General features: G+C 34.1%; 2 protein-coding genes across 2 annotated transcripts; both read left to right on the forward strand.

The window, feature by feature from the left end:
• The first annotated feature begins 486 nt into the window (after positions 1–486).
• LOC106776997 (E3 ubiquitin-protein ligase ORTHRUS 2) lies at positions 487–4,485 on the forward strand. The gene is made up of 9 exons (XM_014664493.2): positions 487–1,076; positions 1,411–1,946; positions 2,024–2,149; positions 2,653–2,752; positions 2,837–2,898; positions 2,988–3,090; positions 3,237–3,387; positions 3,506–3,720; positions 3,841–4,485. Exons 1-9 carry the CDS (start codon positions 627–629, stop codon positions 4,204–4,206), a joined length of 2,109 nt encoding a protein of 702 aa, XP_014519979.1. The 5' UTR covers positions 487–626; the 3' UTR covers positions 4,207–4,485.
• A 9,200-nt stretch (positions 4,486–13,685) lies between these two features.
• LOC106756070 (threonylcarbamoyladenosine tRNA methylthiotransferase) lies at positions 13,686–18,499 on the forward strand. Its single transcript, XM_014638324.2, has 11 exons — positions 13,686–13,841; positions 13,922–13,960; positions 14,045–14,136; positions 14,248–14,497; positions 14,601–14,720; positions 14,825–14,900; positions 15,087–15,295; positions 15,374–15,482; positions 15,821–15,913; positions 16,798–16,958; positions 17,842–18,499. The coding sequence occupies exons 1-11, from the start codon at positions 13,686–13,688 to the stop codon at positions 18,376–18,378; spliced, it is 1,842 nt and encodes a 613-aa protein (XP_014493810.1). The 3' UTR covers positions 18,379–18,499.
• Positions 18,500–18,662: the final 163 nt, after the last annotated feature.

Here is an 18,662-nt window from a genome sequence, read left to right on the forward strand (position 1 = left end):
ATGTTCAATGAATTTGTTACCTTTTGTAAAAAGTTGTGTAAACAAACTTCATGTTCATTGAATTGAGATATTTTCTTCTTATATTTAATTTAGTTTATAAGAAAAAAGAGAATTTACCAAAGAAGGAAAATTGTTTTCTGAAATCATAGTTGGATATTAGTCTACTCTTGATAATATTAAATAAATTTGTTGATAACAAATAAGATAATGATACTTAGATAATATTTTTTTGATAATATTTGAATATTATTTATGTATCATTTTATGACTGATCTATGGTAGTAATTTTTAATTATTATTATTATTGATTTAGAAGAAATTTTAAATAACATTTAAATATTGTAAAAAGAAATGTTGTGAAAGTATATATATCTTAAAATGAGTCAAGTGTTAAAAGATAAAGATTGAGGTTTGAGTGGGGGAAGGAAAAAGGGTAATTTTGGAAGAGAAAAGGGTAATACGATAATTAGCAAGAGGGAAGGAAAGAAGAACCTAAACTCCGCACACAATATCATATTATATTCAATTCAAAACCACTCCCTCTTCTTGTTTCTCACTCCTCTCTATAAAGAAAACCATCAAGCAGACCAAACAAACAAAACACACAAGAAAACAAAAGAGGAAGAATGACTGTGCAGCTTCCGTGTGACAGTGAGGGCGCCTGCATGCAGTGTAAGGCCGTGCCCGGAGAGGAAGAGAGGCTGCTATGCGTCACCTGCAACACTCCTTGGCACCTTCCATGCCTATCCTCCCCTCCAGCCACCCTTGCAGCCACCGCTAACTGGTCCTGTCCCGACTGCTCCGATATCGATCCTCACTCTTCACCTCTCCCTGCTCCCCTTCGCAATGACCTCGTCACTGCAATGCTTACCATTGAAAATGATGATTCTCTCACCCAATCTCAAAAAGCCAAGAAACGCCAACAACTCATGACTGGAAAAGCTCCTGCACAAGACGAGGATGATGATGATGATGAAGAAGAAGAGAACCAGACTAAATCTACAAATGTTTGGGATATGCTCTCTCGATCTATCAAATGCTCCATCTGCCTCAATTTACCGGAGAGGCCCGTCACGGTTTGTGTGCCCTTTCTTCTTCTTCTCTCCTTTAATTTATTTTTTTCATCACATCATTCACTTTTTTTTAAACTTGAAAGGCCAATCACTCCCCTTTAGTTCACTCACCAGGGTTAATTTGTTGGCCCAAAATTTGGCCCTACCACTTTCTCTTAATTATTTAATTGATTGAATAATAATATGTTTATATATAAACAGCCAATCATATATTTTGGGGAATAAATAAATCATACATAAAAAAATAATTATCTGTTGAGATATATTATTATTATTATATTAATATTGCTTCTATATATTTAATATGACTGACTGAGTTTAATTTAACCGTCCCCAGACTCCTTGTGGGCACAGTTTCTGTCTGAAATGTTTCCAGAAATGGCTTCGACAAGGAAACAAGAAATGTGTACAATGCCGCCAGCTTGTTCCGGCAAAGATGACAAGCCAGCCCCGGATCAATTCTGCATTGGTGTTTGCAATTCGCATGGCCAGGACCAATTCTAACCCTAATGGTCGTGGAGGAGATAGGACTGTCAACCATTTTTGGCACAATCAAGACAGACCCGATGAGCCCTTTACCACAGAACGTGCTCAGAGGAATGGCCGTGCCAATGCGGCCAGTGGAAAAATATTTGTGACCGTTCCTACTGATCATTTTGGCCCAATCACTGCAGAACAGGACCCCATGAGGAATCAGGGTCTGCTGGTGGGTGAGAGTTGGAGAGACAGACTGGAATGCAGACAATGGGGTGCTCACTTCGTCCCTGTGGGTGGTATTGCTGGTCAGTCAGATCGAGGTGCACAATCCGTTGTCCTTTCTGGTGGTTATGTGGATGACGAAGACCATGGAGAGTGGTTTCTCTACACTGGAAGGTATAACAACTAAAGTTTCTCTACAACTCACTCAATTCCTGTTCATGTTTTTTTTCACTCTTGGCATTGCATTGCAGCGGCGGTAAGGATCTTAGCGGCAACAAACGCACCAACAAGAGTCACTCTTTTGACCAGCAGTTTGAGAAGTACAACCTTGCACTTCAAGTTAGCTGTCTTAAGGGTTATCCGGTTCGAGTTGTCAGGTCACAAATTACTCTACTAGATTCTATTCTTTCACACTCTTATTTATACATATACCTCACCGAGGGATGGGATCATAGGGTACGATATGCTTTACAAATACTAAACACTTAAATCCTTTGCTTCTTCTTTTGGATTATATGCCCAAACTGCGTTCTGAATTTTTGATTCTGGTTCAATTTGAAAATTAATTCTATCTGCGACTTCTTACTTATTGAACACGTAAATATCGTATTGTACTAGATTTATTTCTACATTTGCAAAGTTTGGGACCATAATTCTATGTTCATGACTATTTATGAACTAACTGGTCGACATGACTCATAATTGGGTTTTATCCACCGCAATTTGGGTTGGATCTGTGTTATTATTACTGTTACTATAATACATAGAATCAATATATTTGGCTTGCTCAATAAAACACGAGAGCTTTGATTAAATCAATATTTTTGGAACTTTTATAATTCGCACTGTACCATCTTTACACATTACCTATAATAAGCAGATCTCACAAAGAAAAGCGATCTTCATATGCCCCCGAGACTGGCGTGCGCTACGATGGAATTTATAGAATTGAAAAGTGTTGGCAGATAGCTGGATTGCAGGTGGATATGCGCAATTTTATGCTATATTTTGTTTGCCTATTTTTTCAATACATGCAGCTTATCTGATGTCATTTCCATAACCAGGGTTTCAAAGTTTGCCGGTATCTATTCGTTAGGTGTGACAATGAACCAGCCCCCTGGACAAGGTATGCACTCTTCCATTCTGTAGCACATTTGACGCTAAAACGGCTCTTGCTATCTTCACTCTTACTAAATTTCTCAACTGGAAACGCAGTGATGATCGTGGAGATAGGCCCAGACCCTTACCGGTCATTCGTGAACTGAAAAAGGCCACCGTCACATTTGAAAGGACTGAATCTCCGTCTTGGGATTTTGATGTGCGTGATTATTGAGGACTTCATTTTACTTTTTCATATATTTGTATTTTCATTTCTTTTCAACCATCTATACAAGATATATTTTCTAAAATATAAATTAGAATTTTGAAATATATTTAGTTTTAACTGGTAGATGACTTATTTAGGAAGAAGATTCTCTTTGGAAGTGGAAGAAACCACCACCTCCCAGCAAACGAAAGGTGCAAAGTGAGGAACACGTAGAGGGACTAAGGGCAAGGTCAACTAGGGAAACGACGAAGTTCCAACTTGAGATGCTCAAGAAAAGATTGCACATGGGTACTTTAATAAAATGTTTCACAACGATTGACACTGGACCTTCCAATTAAATGGTCAACATTCTCTTCGTGATTTCCATTAATACTTTTTTATCTTACCATTTTTCTTGTACGTTCAGGGTTCTCGTGCATGATATGCACGGAGGTTATGGTTTCACCGGTGACAACACCGTGTGCTCATAACTTCTGCAAGTCCTGTTTGGAAGGTAAATTTGCTGGTCAGGCTTTGGTGAAGGAGAGAAGCAGGGGCGGGAGAACGCTTCGGTCCCAAAAAATTGTGATACAATGTCCTTCTTGCCCTATTGACATTTCTGACTATCTTCAGCACATTCAGGTACGTGTCATTTCTGGTATATAAATTACCATTATGTTATTCTTTAGTCTCAGTTCGAAGAACACAGCTTAACACATGGTTTATAAATTCGTCTTGTGTGGTGGTGGGCTTGTGTGACAGGTTAATGTAGATTTGAAGGATGCGATTGAGTCACTGAAAGCCAATGTTGCAGAAATTGAAAAATCGCTGGAGTCAATTGGAGATGAAGCAGATGGATTAGATGACAATACTGATTCAGGGAACCAAAATTCTGCTAAGGAGTTGAACGATCTACCTGAAGGATCTGATGTTGATGAGCTTGAGGACACCGGTAATGAGGAGCAAGATCCAGAAGTAATGTGCAATAGAAAGAGAAAGAAAGGTGATGATGAAACACAATCGCCTGATGATAAAATGGATAAAAGAGATAAAATAAACAAAATGACTGAGCAAGAAGTGGATGATAAAAATGATTCTTCATCATCATGTCCTCTCAATCTTCCATGAAATTATGGTAGACTGAGGAGTTTTAAGAACTGGGTCTTCTGCTTGTTTAATTATGACATAGTAGTATCTTTATTATGCTTTATTATGCTGACGGTTCAGTACTAGTATTGGAAGTGTGCTACTAGGAGAAGTTATACTCTTTTCTTTTTAGTTCGCTTTCTTTGTTTGCAACTTTTTGTGTGTTCATGGTTTTATGGGAAGTTCAAGACCTTAAAAGAACCTTTTTAGGATTATGGTATATGGAGCTTTTATGCAAGCTATCTCTCTATCTTCAACATTTATTATGAGCATGATTGGTAACTGTTCTATACCTATGAATGACGTATGAGTTTTAGACAAAATATTTGAAATTGTTGTGGAAATTACCTGCTAGTTTGCTTGTGATTCAACCTCAGATTTGTGCAGTTGCCTATATCAGATGGCAATTAACCTGATGATCTTTAAGAAAGAATGAGCAATTTGGTGAGATTTCTCAACCCAAAATAGGTTGTTTAGGTGTTGAACTAATAAAGTTGCTGTATGATTGATCAAGTTCCTATTAGCTTGTTCTTTGGTGCCGGGCAATTAATGGGTACTTTTTACCCTTCTCAAGTAGGCTAATAAAGAATGAACCCGTTTATAGTATACATCAGATGTAAGAATTGAAAATATTTCTACCTTTTTCACTTTAGGATCATTACTTTTTAATAATGAGATCCATTGTTACGTACTAACCCTAATCCCAACTTGGAGTGATTTTTCGGGAAAGGAAGTTGTGGAAAATTTTCATTTCATTGTTTGTGTAGTTGGTGGAAAAAGGCCGAACTTGGTGCCTTTAAATATGGTCATATATGTAGAACTGAAATCAGGATAATCAATATTCTAGTGTTTAAGGTTCTTATATTTGGACAGCATGAAGATGGGCCTTGGCTTTCACCTCGTTAGACATGGTACGCCAAAACTTGGCACATTTGTGGCCTTCTATTAAGTCTTACTTGGAGTTTATTAGATTATGAGGTGTAGCCAACATGCTATTATTGCTTTCCTCTAAATCAGAGGTTCAAACCCGACTTGACAATTGAGCTACCTATTAACAACCATTCAACAAACTTGCTAGATGTGAGGTATATTTTGGACATGTAGCCGTGACTACAATAAAATCATTAAATAGTAATCAATTTAAAAGATAAAAAATAATTAATTAACTTAAATAGCATTTTATAAACACAAAAACTTATTGATATCTATAAATAAAAAAGTATAATTAATTTAAATTAAAATTTAAATTGATTTTTAAAAGATTGATAGTTGATGTTAGAGATTAATTTATACTCTAATTTAGAAACTAATTATAATCTTTTATTTATAGAAACAGTTTTAGATATCAATAGTTTTTAGTTTATAAAATAAAATATAGTTTAGTCAATATACTAATTAATTATTTTAGTGTCTAAAATTAGTTGTTATTTAATGTTTTTTTTTTTTTATGTTCAATAATCAACGCCTATATATTTGATCCATCTATTTTGTTTATAACCAATTGAATGGCTGAAGAAGAAACCAGAGGCTTAGCTGTAATGTGATAATTCTCCACTACCAGCCTTGTCACACATTTACATGTAGTATTAGAGGTCTTGAATTTCAAGAGCTTTGTAGATTTCACTTCCTATGGCATGAGGAACATCGAGTTCAGGCAATAATGGCAATGAAAATCTTCCACTAGTGAGGTTTCCACACAAAAGATCCAACATTAGACCCACTTAGTGTTTATTACATCCATCTAGGTGAAAATCCTTCTATGACCATATGTTTAAGTTCATCAATGGATCTTTGCCATGCCTCATGTGTTCAATCAAACAACCTTTGATGGTGTTCTCTTGGATTCTCAATTTAGTTGAACCCACTATTTCACAAACATAATCTATATCGGCGTTGTTCTTGTAGTATTGAAATTGTCGAGTAATTGTTTTTCACAAGCAGATTGAGTTAGAGTGCTTAAGTTACAGGAGGAATTGATGTCCTTAAAACAAGGTCAAAATTTTGTTACTCATTACTTTATAGAAATGACGAGGTGAAATAGATAATTTCAGGTCTCTTCCAGTTTGTGTATGTTATGCGAAGTGTATTTGTGTAGCTAGCACCAACAAAAAACTTTTTCATCAAAGAAGATTGCATTATGAAACTCCTTACTCAATGTGCCGAGTGATGAATTTTATGTTGTTAGAACTCAAATTTCAATGATGGGACCCTTTTGCTGATGTCATTTAGGTTCACTTGTTGAACAGAGTGCCTACTCTCATTTTTGGTGTTCAAAACTCCATGTTAAGTCCTTTATGGACCGAAACAAGCAAACAGATACTGGTTTGAAAATTTATTTATTTTTCTTCTAAATTTTGGTTATTCTCATTCTTCTTATCCATGTGGGTGATGTCCTTTGTTTGAGAATTGCATCTATTCCTTATGACTTTTTTCATATTATGGTGTCAGAGCTCTTGAATTTCAAGAGCTTTGTAGAATTCACTAACCATGGCACAAGGAACATCAAGTTCAGGTAATAATGGTAGTGAAATCCTCTTTTACCAGTGGGTTTTCCACAATAAGATCCAACGTTAAACCCTCATGTCTCCATCGGTTATACTTTTCAGACCTCATCTAGATTGTGTATGCTCTATGATTTGTGTAAGGCTAGCTATCACTAATGGGATTTTGGGCAGCTTCTTCTTGCACCTCCATATTTTTTTTTTCCTGCATCATTATAAATTTTTATATTCTTAAAATTTCAAAGTATAAATTTTATATTTTAAAATATACAATTAAGAATGTATTTTTTATTTTTCATTCTAAAATATATAATTTTTATATTTTAGATTATATAACTTGAAATATAATTATATTCAGATGATACGATCTGAAAGATAATTTAATCCTGTTTTAATCTGAATTGCATATTCTAAAATATAAAAAATTCGCCACAAATTTATAAATGAGAATGCATTATGAAATTCCTTGCTGGCGTGGGCTAAATGGTGCATTTGATGTTGTTAGAACTCAAATTTTAATGATGAGGCCCATTCCTGATGTGAATAAGGTTCTTTTATTAGTACTAGAAGATGAAAGGAGGATTGATAGTTGAAACAATGATGAAGGCCAAGTGTTCATTAATGCCGTAGAAAGTAGGAAGCAATTTTGTAGAGACAAAAGGATTTGGTTTTATTAGAGAATGAAAACCATAAACATCACACAATCGTATCCTCCTATTATGCAATCAATTGATTAGGGCGTAGGTAATTTAAATGCTTCCTTTATAGTGTCAATTCGCCTGTTACATGTTATGGGCTTAGGTCCATCATTTTATATTTATTTATCTATTTATAGTATAATATTATGTACTTTGGAATTCAACTTGTGTTTCTCTCTTTTATTTTAACATAATATTTACAGTCTAGTGGAATTAAGTTTAATCTATGCCCCCGAAGACAAGTGGGTTCACTTGTGCTAATTTTTTATTTTTTGAAAAAATTTCCTTTTTTTTTTTTTAAATTTCTAGCATTATTCTTAATTTTTTTTCTTTAACCATTGTTTTTCGACATCGCAATATTATCTCCATTTGTTTTTGTTCCCTTGATATGTTGCCATCGTGGCTGTTTGGATCAATAACATCATAATTGTGATTGTCTTGATCAAGTGACCATCACATTGCAAGAATCAAAATTCTAACACACCTTCATGCATCATCCCCACTTTCGTCGCCATTGTAACTTGTCATTGTACATGATGACGTGTTTGGCTTTCTCTTTAGCGACAATCATAATTGCCTTTGGAAGCCAGAGAAAGAGTGTCACAAGAGTGAACATCGTCACAAGCTCGGTCACATAATTGATTGGTGTTATGTCTTACATGATCGTCTTCCTCCATGTGTTGTGGTTGTCCAAGTTACTCCTTGGCAACCATCTAATTTTGAGTCTCAGTTCATTTGATACTTAAAGACAACCTACTATATTTAATAATTTTATTTATTGGTTTAATGATCATCAAGACGTTGGATCCACCACTTCTATTGCACACACATGTACATCATTTTGCTAACCTTACTCACTCTAACTCTCCACGCCTTTGAGTTTTAAACTCAGGTGATAACTTTATTTTTACCTTTTATTTGTCTTAAATTTTGTGAAATAAATAAACTTATTCTTAACTTTTATCTTGTTTAATCCTAAAAGTTATGTTATTTTGTGTTTGGTTTACCTCTAGTCTCTATTTAAGTGTGTGAAATAAGTGGATAGGAAACAATTATAGCGAAGGAAAACAAGTTGGACTTCAAAGAAACATGATTGGAAAAGTAAAGAAAGAATTTGAGAAAAATCCCCACATCAAGTAATAACAATCGTGTTCAATGCCACAAACTCATGAAACAAACCCAATTATAGGGTTGTTTGGAGTTGGGCGACACCATGAAGGAACGTACTCATTTTTTAGCCCAGTCACTAGACCTGGACTATCGACTCTAATACTAATTATAGGAAGGTTTGCCACAAACATAAATCCTCACACTAATAAGATATTGTCCGTTTTGGACCAAGACCTCACAAATTTGCTTTTGGTACCACTCCAAAAGGCCTCTTACCAAGGGAAATATCTTATGTGTATATAAATCCTTGTCCATATCTTGTTTTATCCAAGGTGGGACTTTGTTTGTAACCTAACATATGAATGTGAATGGAATGCACAAATAGAGCTTGGAGTAGCTACTAGGTACCTTGGGAAATAACCTTTTTCTTCTTTTCTCTTTGGTTCCAATTTCTTCAATATCTCTTAAATATGTAAACTTTAAGTTCTCCACCACAAAGAGCTAAACTTATTGTTGAGATTATATGTAATAAATTAAATTCTTGTGTATTTGTGTTGTAATATATACGATGTTCCATTTCAATATTAGTATTTGACTTGTATTCTTAATGCTGGTTGTGTCTTGATCACCCATGACTTGATTATTGTTTCTTGAGATGCTGAAAAATGTCTTTTGGACCTAAAACTGAAATTAAGCACCTACTAAAACTCTTATCTAGAAATAGAACATGATTTGACTATTGTCTCTTGAACTTAATCACTTGTTTATCATTCAAGGAATTGAAACTTAATGAGTTATCATAGGCTCAAAGTCATTAGGGATAGGATTTGAGAATATTTGTGAGTTGATTTTGACATTAATATAGAATTGTGATGAGATTGAAGATGGTGAAGTCTGGTCTTGACAATTTTAAATACACTATGTTAAATTTCAATCACACACCAACTCTTTGATGCAAATACTAAAGAGTTTTGTGTGTTTTTGTGAATATTGTGTCTAATTGAGGTATTGAATGTAAGAGTTGTCATGTGTTACACAAGTCCCTTGGGAGAGAACAATAAATACTTATTATTTGTTACATTGTGATTAGTGCACTTGTTGTCGTTCACAATCATTAATAAGTTTTGACAATGTGGTTGGGGACTTTTATTTCAACACAAGACAATTTAAGCATTTGTGACCCTTTTAAACTTTGTTATGTGCTTTCTTTTCATATGCTTTCTTTTATGCTAATAGACTTTAAATGTTTATATTTTTCATTGGTTTAGTTTGTGTTTAATGCTTACCTTGGGGTACACCTTAGAGCATGATTTATTTGTTGGAATGTCTTAGGAATTAGATTTTAGTAGCAAAACTAACCGTACTAAACCAAACAGTGCAAGTAACCAAGGATGGGATTGTGTTTTTGGCTCTCATATTTCTGGAATGCAAATTTTGAGCAAACTTATGTCAAGGGATTGAGTGGGCCGTTTAAGACTCATATAGGCACTATAAGATGAATTTGTGTGTTTTGGCCTTAGAGAATAAGGAAAGTAGTATTCATCACACATGAGAGTACTAGTTAATCTTTCAATAAGAGGAATCTGAGTGAGTTTATTTGGGAATCTGTTTTAATACGCTATGCATATTTGAAGTGTATGATTGTTGTTTTGGTTGATGAGCTTATGTTTATGTCTTTCATTTTTCAATTCTCTTTATTGTTTATGTTTTCAATTCTTTGTTTTGTTTATTTATGTATGTTTTTCAATTCTCTCTTTTCAAATCTTTGATTATATAAATTCCATTGGACTAACTTGTTTGTTCAAGTATCTTTTGTGTTCTTATGAGTGCAAGGTATTGATGAGAATGAAGAATAAGACACAAGGAGACAAAGGGTATTGGTTCAATAGGCGACCCTCCAAAAAGAGTTTGAATTTCTTTCTTTTTATTTGTATTTTTAATTTCTTGTTTGATAATAAAATAAGACTATGACTTGGCTGGTCTAACAAATATGATGCATTGGTTTTGTGATTTTTTAGTAAGTTGTGCATAACACTAAGGAGAACTATTTATGTTTGCTTATAAGTTGATTTTGGATTACATCGAGAGTATGTTGTGATCTTGTGAAAACTTGTGCTTATGATTGTTCTCATGTTTATATGTCTAGTGTTGTTATTGCTTTTATTGCAGTTAATGATTGTGGCATTTTGTATGACCACTTTTGAAAACCAAAATCTTAATCGGGTGAGATTTTGTGCTTTAAAGTTTATATCCATAAAGTGTTATTACTTTTGACTTACAATTAACTTTGCTTGATTTTCATTGTTAGTTGTTCTTCATTTACATGTTTACGTATAAACATCAACAAGACATTTTCTTTCCTTCCTTGCATCATACTATGACCTTAAAGGCCAACTTGTTTTTCAAGATCAAAACCTTTGTGCAAGCTTTGAGCCTTAAAAGAAAAGTTCCTCCACCTTTAAACCTATGAGCCTCGATGAAAATGATTGACCTATAATCTTAAGTGAGAGAATAAAATTTTTATGATCATTAGTGTGATTTAAGTTTAGGGAGGTTATCAAAAGAAGGGAAGCATGAGGAACATACTAGAATTTGTTGTGGTTAATGTGGTGTAGTCTTGTAAATATGACATATGTTAGAAGAAAAACAAAAGGAGAAAAAGAAAAGGAACAAAAATAATGAATAACGTGACTGCAAAATGGTGTTTGATTTCATTCTAGTTTTTTAGAAGAGAGTAGATTGTTAATGTTGTAAAATGATGTAATTGTTTTCTTTGTTTATTCGTGTCACCTAGAAAAATCAAGTCCCTCCATAGCCTAGTCACAACACCAAATAAAGTTCTTGTTGATGTTGCATGTTTTGGATAACTCTTGGCTCTTGAAATGAAAAGCAAAGTTAAATTATGTGTAAGTAGTGGTTGAGTGAAACACTTTTTCTAGTGATGGTTGGTTTCTTTTGTTGATCGATGAGAACATTTTGCCATGGTTGTTAGTCTCTCATAAAACATATACATTCATTATTGTGATATTAGCATTGTGAGCACCATAACTAAGAATTTGCAAGATTACACATATTCTTTTTGAATTGGTTTTGATTAATATCATTCATGAATGTCGTCTAAATTGATTGTGTGAACTTGTTTCTTAGTTATTTGACCATTATTGAGTAGATGTCTTTCTAAGCCAAGTTATTAGTAATAAATCCATTTTCTCTTTTCTATCTATTTTTGAATTTATCTTTTTTTACCGAGGTCAATGGTCCTAAGGCCTCCTCGTGTTAGTGTATTTATCTTCTTTATTCTCTATTTATTAATAATGTTGTTTATATCCTTGGGTCTCCATTTAACTTACTATCCCTTATTTGTCTCGTTTGTTCCCTTGATTGTATTATTTCTTTTACCAATAGTCTGTTTGTTTGCACGATTAGAGTTCGGGATGGATGATTGACGTCAAATGTGCATGTTGGTTTGGTCATGGATTCTCCATATTTTATTCTTTAGATGTTGAGTCATCCTAACTTTGCCAAGATGCACCAACTTTTTACAAGTTTGTTTAAGTTGTGAATTTTTCATTGAGTCATGTTAATTAAGAAAACATAGTCGTAATTTGTTTCATAAAGTGTTACGCAACACGTTTAGTCTCATTTTATATTGTTCATTATGACATTTGGAGACCAAGTCATGTTAATCTAAATTTCAGTATTTTGTCACTTTTATTAATGATTATTCAATATGTACTTAGTTATTTTTAATAAAAGATTGTTTTGAGTTATTTTTCATATTCTAATAATTTTATGATGAAATTAAAAATCAATTTGGAGTTTTTGTTAGAAGTTTGCGCAATGATAGTGCATGTGAGTATCTTTCTCATTATTTGTAAACTTTTATAGATTCTCATGATATTTTCCATCAAACCTCATGTGACACTTTAATAAAATGGAGATTAACCTATCATAACCAATAATAGAAATTTTATTTCTGAAAAGAAGTATGCATGAAATATTTCAAAAGGAAATTGGGTTAATGAATTTAAAGTTGGTTGACGGGCCAATAAATCCCAATGTCAAACTCTTACCTAAGTAGGGAGAATTACTTTTAAATCCTTTAAAAAATTAAACTATCTTATAATTACTCGTTATTTTCTTTATCATCAATATAATGAGTCATTTTCTTAATTCTCCTCAGGTAGATATTGAAATGCTATTGTTTGTATATTGAAGTGCAATAAAAGTTCTTTTAAAAAAGATTTATTATATGAATAAAATAATCACAATAGAGTTGTATGTCATTCAAATGCTAATTGCTAATTGTACATACTCTCCATTTGATAGTAAAGTCTTTATATGTCATTCATTTGTGATACTTGAAGAAACAAGAAAAAAAATATTGTAACAAAATGTATTATAAAGACAAAATATAGAGTTGTGTCATCATTTACTTGTGAGTTCGTTTTCTTGAATATGTATAATGTATCAAAGTTGAAAGATGTTAAATTATTTTGTATATCACCTAATAATATATTGATTATCTGTTTGTTTGTAATAATTCTTATGTCAAAATGATCTAAATAATAATTTTTTAGCAAAATTTAGTAATTGAGAACAACTTGTTTTCAACTTCACGATTTAATTGTGTCACCTTTTGTTATTATTTATAAATAACTTAAAATGTCTCTTTTTCAAATTATTAATAGTTAAAAACAATGTTTCTAACATAAATTTGTATAGTATGAGCTTTTTTGTATTTTGAAGGTTTTAAGAAAATTAATACGATCAAATTAATATATAATCTGATAATTGTTTTTTTAAACCTTATAATAGACTTTATAAATTTTTTGATGCTTTGTAAATATTTTGAAGCAAATTGAAAATTTTAAATTTAAAGATTCTAAGATTTGGTTTATAGCAACGTGAAAGTATAATAAAATATGAATTTACAGTATATATTTTTAAGTTGGGAATGTGATTAAAAAATTGTAAAAAAGAAAGAGTTTTAATTTCGAGTTTCAAATAAAAATTAGGATGGTTGCATCAATTGAATGAAATTAAAAGTAAAATAGGGAGTTTTGACTTAAATATATAAGAAAATGGGTTCGGCAAGCGAGAAGGGTTGTTTTTGTTTAGGGCAGAAGAGAGAGAAGAGAAGGGAGAGAAGATGGAGGACATTGAAGATTTGCTGGCCGGAAGCGGAAGCGCAACTCCACCGGGCTTCCGTTTGCCGTTGGCGGCAGCTGTGGGCGTTGGTGTTGGCGTTGGGAGCAAGCGGAATAAACTCTCTTCTTCGCCTTCTCCTGCAATCCCTGGCACTCAGGTAGGTCTCATCATTCTCCTCACTCTTCCGCTTTCTCTTTATTTTCTCATTCTTTCTTTGTTTTGGTGTTGTTCCTGCAGACTATCTACATAAAGACCTTTGGCTGCTCTCACAACCAGGCAAGTGTTGTGTTGTGCATTGCTGTGTTGCGCATTCTGTGCTATGAGGTGATTAATTCGTGCATAATTGTTTGATTTTGACAGAGTGACAGTGAATATATGGCTGGCCAGCTTTCTGCTTTTGGTTATTCTTTGAGTGACAATCCAGACCAAGCAGATCTCTGGCTCATTAACACGTCAGTTGTCCTATTCCTCCACCCTCTACACTTTTTCTGCTTCATTTATACGCTTTCACATTAACATCAATGCATCATCCTTATATTCACGTTAAGTAATTACTGCTCCAGTTGCACAGTGAAATCCCCCAGTCAATCTGCTATGGATACCATCATAACGAAAGGAAAATCTTCAAATAAACCACTAGTTGTTGCTGGCTGTGTCCCTCAAGGAAGTCGGTATTTGAAAGAGCTGGAAGGGATCAGCATAGTTGGAGTCCAGCAAATTGATCGCGTTGTTGAAATTGTAGAAGAGACTTTGAAAGGTCACGAAGTCCGCCTTTTGACCCGTAAGACATTGCCAGCACTCGACCTTCCAAAGGTTTGAATTTCTACCCAATTGTCGTTTGCTAACTCTTATGTTTTATGCTTTGTATAGTTAGTGCATATTAGCTTGATTTTTTCAAATTATACTGCTGCATCAGGTAAGGAAGAACAAGTTTGTTGAGATTCTTCCTATTAATGTTGGTTGTTTAGGTGCCTGCACTTATTGCAAGACAAAGCATGCTCGGGGTCACCTAGGAAGTTATACAATTGATAGCCTTGTAAGTACGCTGACAGTGAGTTATAATATGTTTTTGTGTTCCTTTTATTATTATATTTTGCTTATGTGTGTGTTTATGTACGTATTAATTTGGAAGTGCTGCAGGTTGGGCGTGTAAAATCTGTCATTTCTGATGGAGTTAAAGAGATATGGCTTAGCAGTGAGGACACTGGAGCATATGGTAATTTTGATTGTTGGCCGGAGTCCTTCAACATCTTTCACTAATTTAAGATATTTGCAGCTTTGATCTTAATGAAATTTCATATTATCTTGCATTGACAGCTAATCAATTCAGGTTAATCAAAGTGTTATGAAATTGAGAGTGGGTTTTATATCAATGGTTTCTTGGGTTCATGATGTTTTACAGGTCGTGACATTGGTGTGAATCTTCCAACTTTGTTGAAGGCCTTAGTGGAAGAACTACCAGCTGATGCAAGCACAATGCTACGTATTGGAATGACCAATCCACCTTATATCCTTGAACACTTGAAGGAGATAGCTGAGATTTTGCGGCATCCTTGTGTGTACTCCTTTCTCCATGTACCAGTTCAGTCGGGAAGTGATACTGTTTTGACCGTAAGTCATAAAGAGTATTGGTGAGGTTGTATACTATAGTATGCACCATATAATATACTAACTAATCTGATTTATCAGGCAATGAACAGGGAATATACTGTGAGTGAGTTCAGGACTGTTGTAGATACTCTAACTGAGCTTGTGCCAGAGATGCAGATTGCCACTGATATAATATGTGGATTTCCTGGTTAGTGGATGATCTTTGTTATGTTCTGTAACATACTGTTTCCTGATGTGCATAGTTCTGTGTGCAATAAACGTACAGTGTAGAATAACTATGGTAATTATGAATAATTTTTTATAAAAACATGTCAAGCTGGAGTCTAAGCTTGAGGCTCTTATCAACTTTAATAATAAATGACATGTTAAATAGATATTACAATTGGGGCGAGTCATTTGTGAACCGGAAGTGTGAAAAGATACATATGGTTGAACTGGTTTCGAATTTAGAGATAATCGGGAATGAGTTTAAGAAGAAAGCTAGTGCATTGGTCTTGGTAACACTTATTTCTTGGGCATTTTCAGGTGAAACTGATGAAGATTTTGTGCAGACTGTCGATCTCGTTAAAGATTACAAGTTCCCCCAAGTTCACATTTCACAATTTTATCCTCGACCAGGTTTGTGATCTGTCGAATAACTATTGAATGCAACTTTCATAACTTCATTTTAAGGATGAAATTAAAAAATAGGTACCTAGTCTGTAGTACAGTGTAGAAGTTAGGTTATGATGTGCTGGATCCAGACAGTGCTGCGTGCATTTTTTTCCCCTTATTTTTATTGCGCTGTGCTTTTCTGACCCCCCCTTACCCCACCATGCTTGTGGGAGCCTTCTCCTCCAAACTTCCCTTTTTATGATATTTCCTTTTCTTATGCTAAAACTAATCCTAAATTGTAATGGAATGATTCTCTCGTACAAAAGGTATTCTGGATAATAATAGTCGTAATAGATGCATTAAGCAGAGAAGTTCTCTGTTCTTCTGTATTTCATTTTACCCGTGTTCTAGGTGTTACGGTATGCTACTTACTCAATATAAAGGTCCATAAATGTCTTTCTAGATTACTGAGAGGTGCTTGTGTGAACTATTGTTTTATCAGTAACATCTTTTCTAATTGTTATGAGAAAACAAAAGAAGTGTTGTTAATTTGTGTTCATCAATGATGCTTAACTGCTTTTCTTGATAAGGAATGAATTTAGCATGATGTTGTTATGCATTTGCACAGATAAGTATATTTTCTTTTACTCAAGTAGAATTCGGCAACTTTAGGCAATGTGTTGTGTGTGGATATAGGGTTAAAGAAAAAGATGTCGTAGGGGTTGGGGGCGGGATTGGAACTGTTGAGGAATTTTCATTCACCAGGTTTAAATTTTGGTGTTTTAAAAATTAGACCACCTATATTACCATCTATATTACCACCAAAGGTCTGATATCATGTCTATAGATGCATATAATTTTCCCCTTCTGGGGCAAGTAATAATAGTCATATTCCTATAAAATGACAGGGACACCTGCTGCAAGGATGAAAAAGGTTCCAAGTAATGTGGTTAAGAGAAGAAGCCGAGAATTGACAAATGTCTTTGAATCATTCACACCATACTCTGGGATGGAAGGCAAAGTGGAAAGAATTTGGATTACTGATGTTGCTTCTGATGGAATTCACTTGGTAAGGCAGTCTAGTAGATCTTGAAGGTTGATTGTTTTTGTTGCTTTTAAATGTATTTCATTTAAGTATGCCATTTGTTGCATTCAATTCATTTGCACTTGTGCTTGTAAGCCTGAAATTTTGATCTCTAGTATCTCAACACTGAAGTTTTTTTTACCATGACCTGCTAAAGTTCCAAAGAAAGAAATTTTGGGCTAAGCGAGATGAGGTTTTCCTGATCTGTCTTTCTTTCTCTCATTCCATTTATCAACAACGGAGAGCTAATAACATGTCAACACCCTTTCTGATACTTCTTCTAACATACTTTCTTCTATTGGTTAAAATTTATCAGAAGAATAAAATCATGTTTGGAGCTCACTAAATAAGTAGAACCTAAAAATTGTAATTTGAAATAAATTTTAGTCAATCATAAAGAGTATGCTCAATATAGTGTGTTAGAGGACGTGTTTTTAATTATTTTTCATCATGATTAATGTTGAGCAGCAGGTATTTTTGTTTATAAACTTTAACCGCCTTGGTAATCATGCGAGGGGGTTTCAAGTTGCAATACTTTAGACTTATAGTTTGTTTATTTGCAAAAGGGTCTTGCTTTCTTTCCATGCAGTTAAAATCTTTATTACATTAGGGGTGTTGCAAGAGCTCTACTCCCATAGCATAAATAAACATAGGTTTTTGGCCTCTTGTACAATCATGAAAGAAAATGGGATGGACGAAGAAATATCTTGTTTCTTGTTTTATTCCTAATTTTTGTTCTCGCCTGCACGTTGCATGGCGAATGATAAAATGCGAATTCCTGTGAAGCACCCCTTCGAACTTGAGACCTTATAAGTTGTATTTATTTGTGTTATATATTAACTAATGATTTTATTTGTCAATGTCGAAGGTTGGTCATACGAAAGGATATATACAAGTTCTTGTACTTGCTCCAGACCATATGCTGGGAGCTTCAGCTATGGCTAAGATAACATCTGTGGGAAGATGGTCTGTCTTTGGGGAAGTAATTGAGACAATCGACCATGTAAGTGACAATAAAGCTCTAAACAAGTTGGTTCCTGATCGGGACTTGCATTCTCTCTGCGTTAACCCAGCCAAGCCTGGTGGATTCTCAGAAGAGCCAGAATCTTGTGCATGTGGAAGTGACATCTGTTGTAGTATCGACAAGAGTGACGCTTCAAGAGGAACTGCAGTGCCACAGAACCAAAGTAATAGAAATTTCGTTGGATGGATACTAAGGAAGCGGGAGCATCTGCACAAAAAAGTTGAGAGTGAGCTTGCCTCGGGATCTGTTAAAAAGCATGAAAGAAAGATGAAGAAGTGGGACTTCGTTGATAAGGTTCTTTTGGGTGGAATATCTATCAGCATCTTTACTATTATTGCTCTTGTAGCTGCTCTTGCGTTCAGAGTAATTTGGTCCCAGTAAAAGAGCTGTTAACAGTTTTTTTATTAATTTTTTTTCCGAATCAAACTGTTATTCCCGATTTTGACCTGTACAAACTGTATCAAGTATTTTCGCATATATCCGCAAATTCTCACACCCTCAATATCTTAGTTTAGATTTTACGTCAGTTGTATTAATTTGATAAGATTCATAGGAAATAATTTTGGGGCTTGGTATATGAGAGAACGAACTTACTTGTTTTTAGCTCATCGAGACTGGCTATTATTTTACGTGTTCGAAAGTAATAGAAAGTTCAGCCTTTCGTA

Source organism: Vigna radiata, chromosome 2 (genome assembly GCF_000741045.1).
Source record: "Vigna radiata var. radiata cultivar VC1973A chromosome 2, Vradiata_ver6, whole genome shotgun sequence".
NCBI lineage: Eukaryota > Viridiplantae > Streptophyta > Magnoliopsida > Fabales > Fabaceae > Vigna > Vigna radiata.

Excerpts from the sequence above, each read along its gene's own strand:
- LOC106776997 (XM_014664493.2), top strand. The coding sequence starts at position 627 with ATGACTGTGCAGCTTCCGTGTGACAGTGAGGGCGCCTGCATGCAGTGT. Across the intron at positions 1,077-1,410 it reads TACCGGAGAGGCCCGTCACG|ACTCCTTGTGGGCACAGTTT; the intron begins GTTTGTGTGCCC and ends AACCGTCCCCAG. Across the intron at positions 1,947-2,023 it reads TGGTTTCTCTACACTGGAAG|CGGCGGTAAGGATCTTAGCG; the intron begins GTATAACAACTA and ends ATTGCATTGCAG.
- LOC106756070 (XM_014638324.2), top strand. The coding sequence starts at position 13,686 with ATGGAGGACATTGAAGATTTGCTGGCCGGAAGCGGAAGCGCAACTCCA. Across the intron at positions 15,914-16,797 it reads ACAATTTTATCCTCGACCAG|GGACACCTGCTGCAAGGATG; the intron begins GTTTGTGATCTG and ends ATAAAATGACAG. Across the intron at positions 16,959-17,841 it reads CTTCTGATGGAATTCACTTG|GTTGGTCATACGAAAGGATA; the intron begins GTAAGGCAGTCT and ends TCAATGTCGAAG.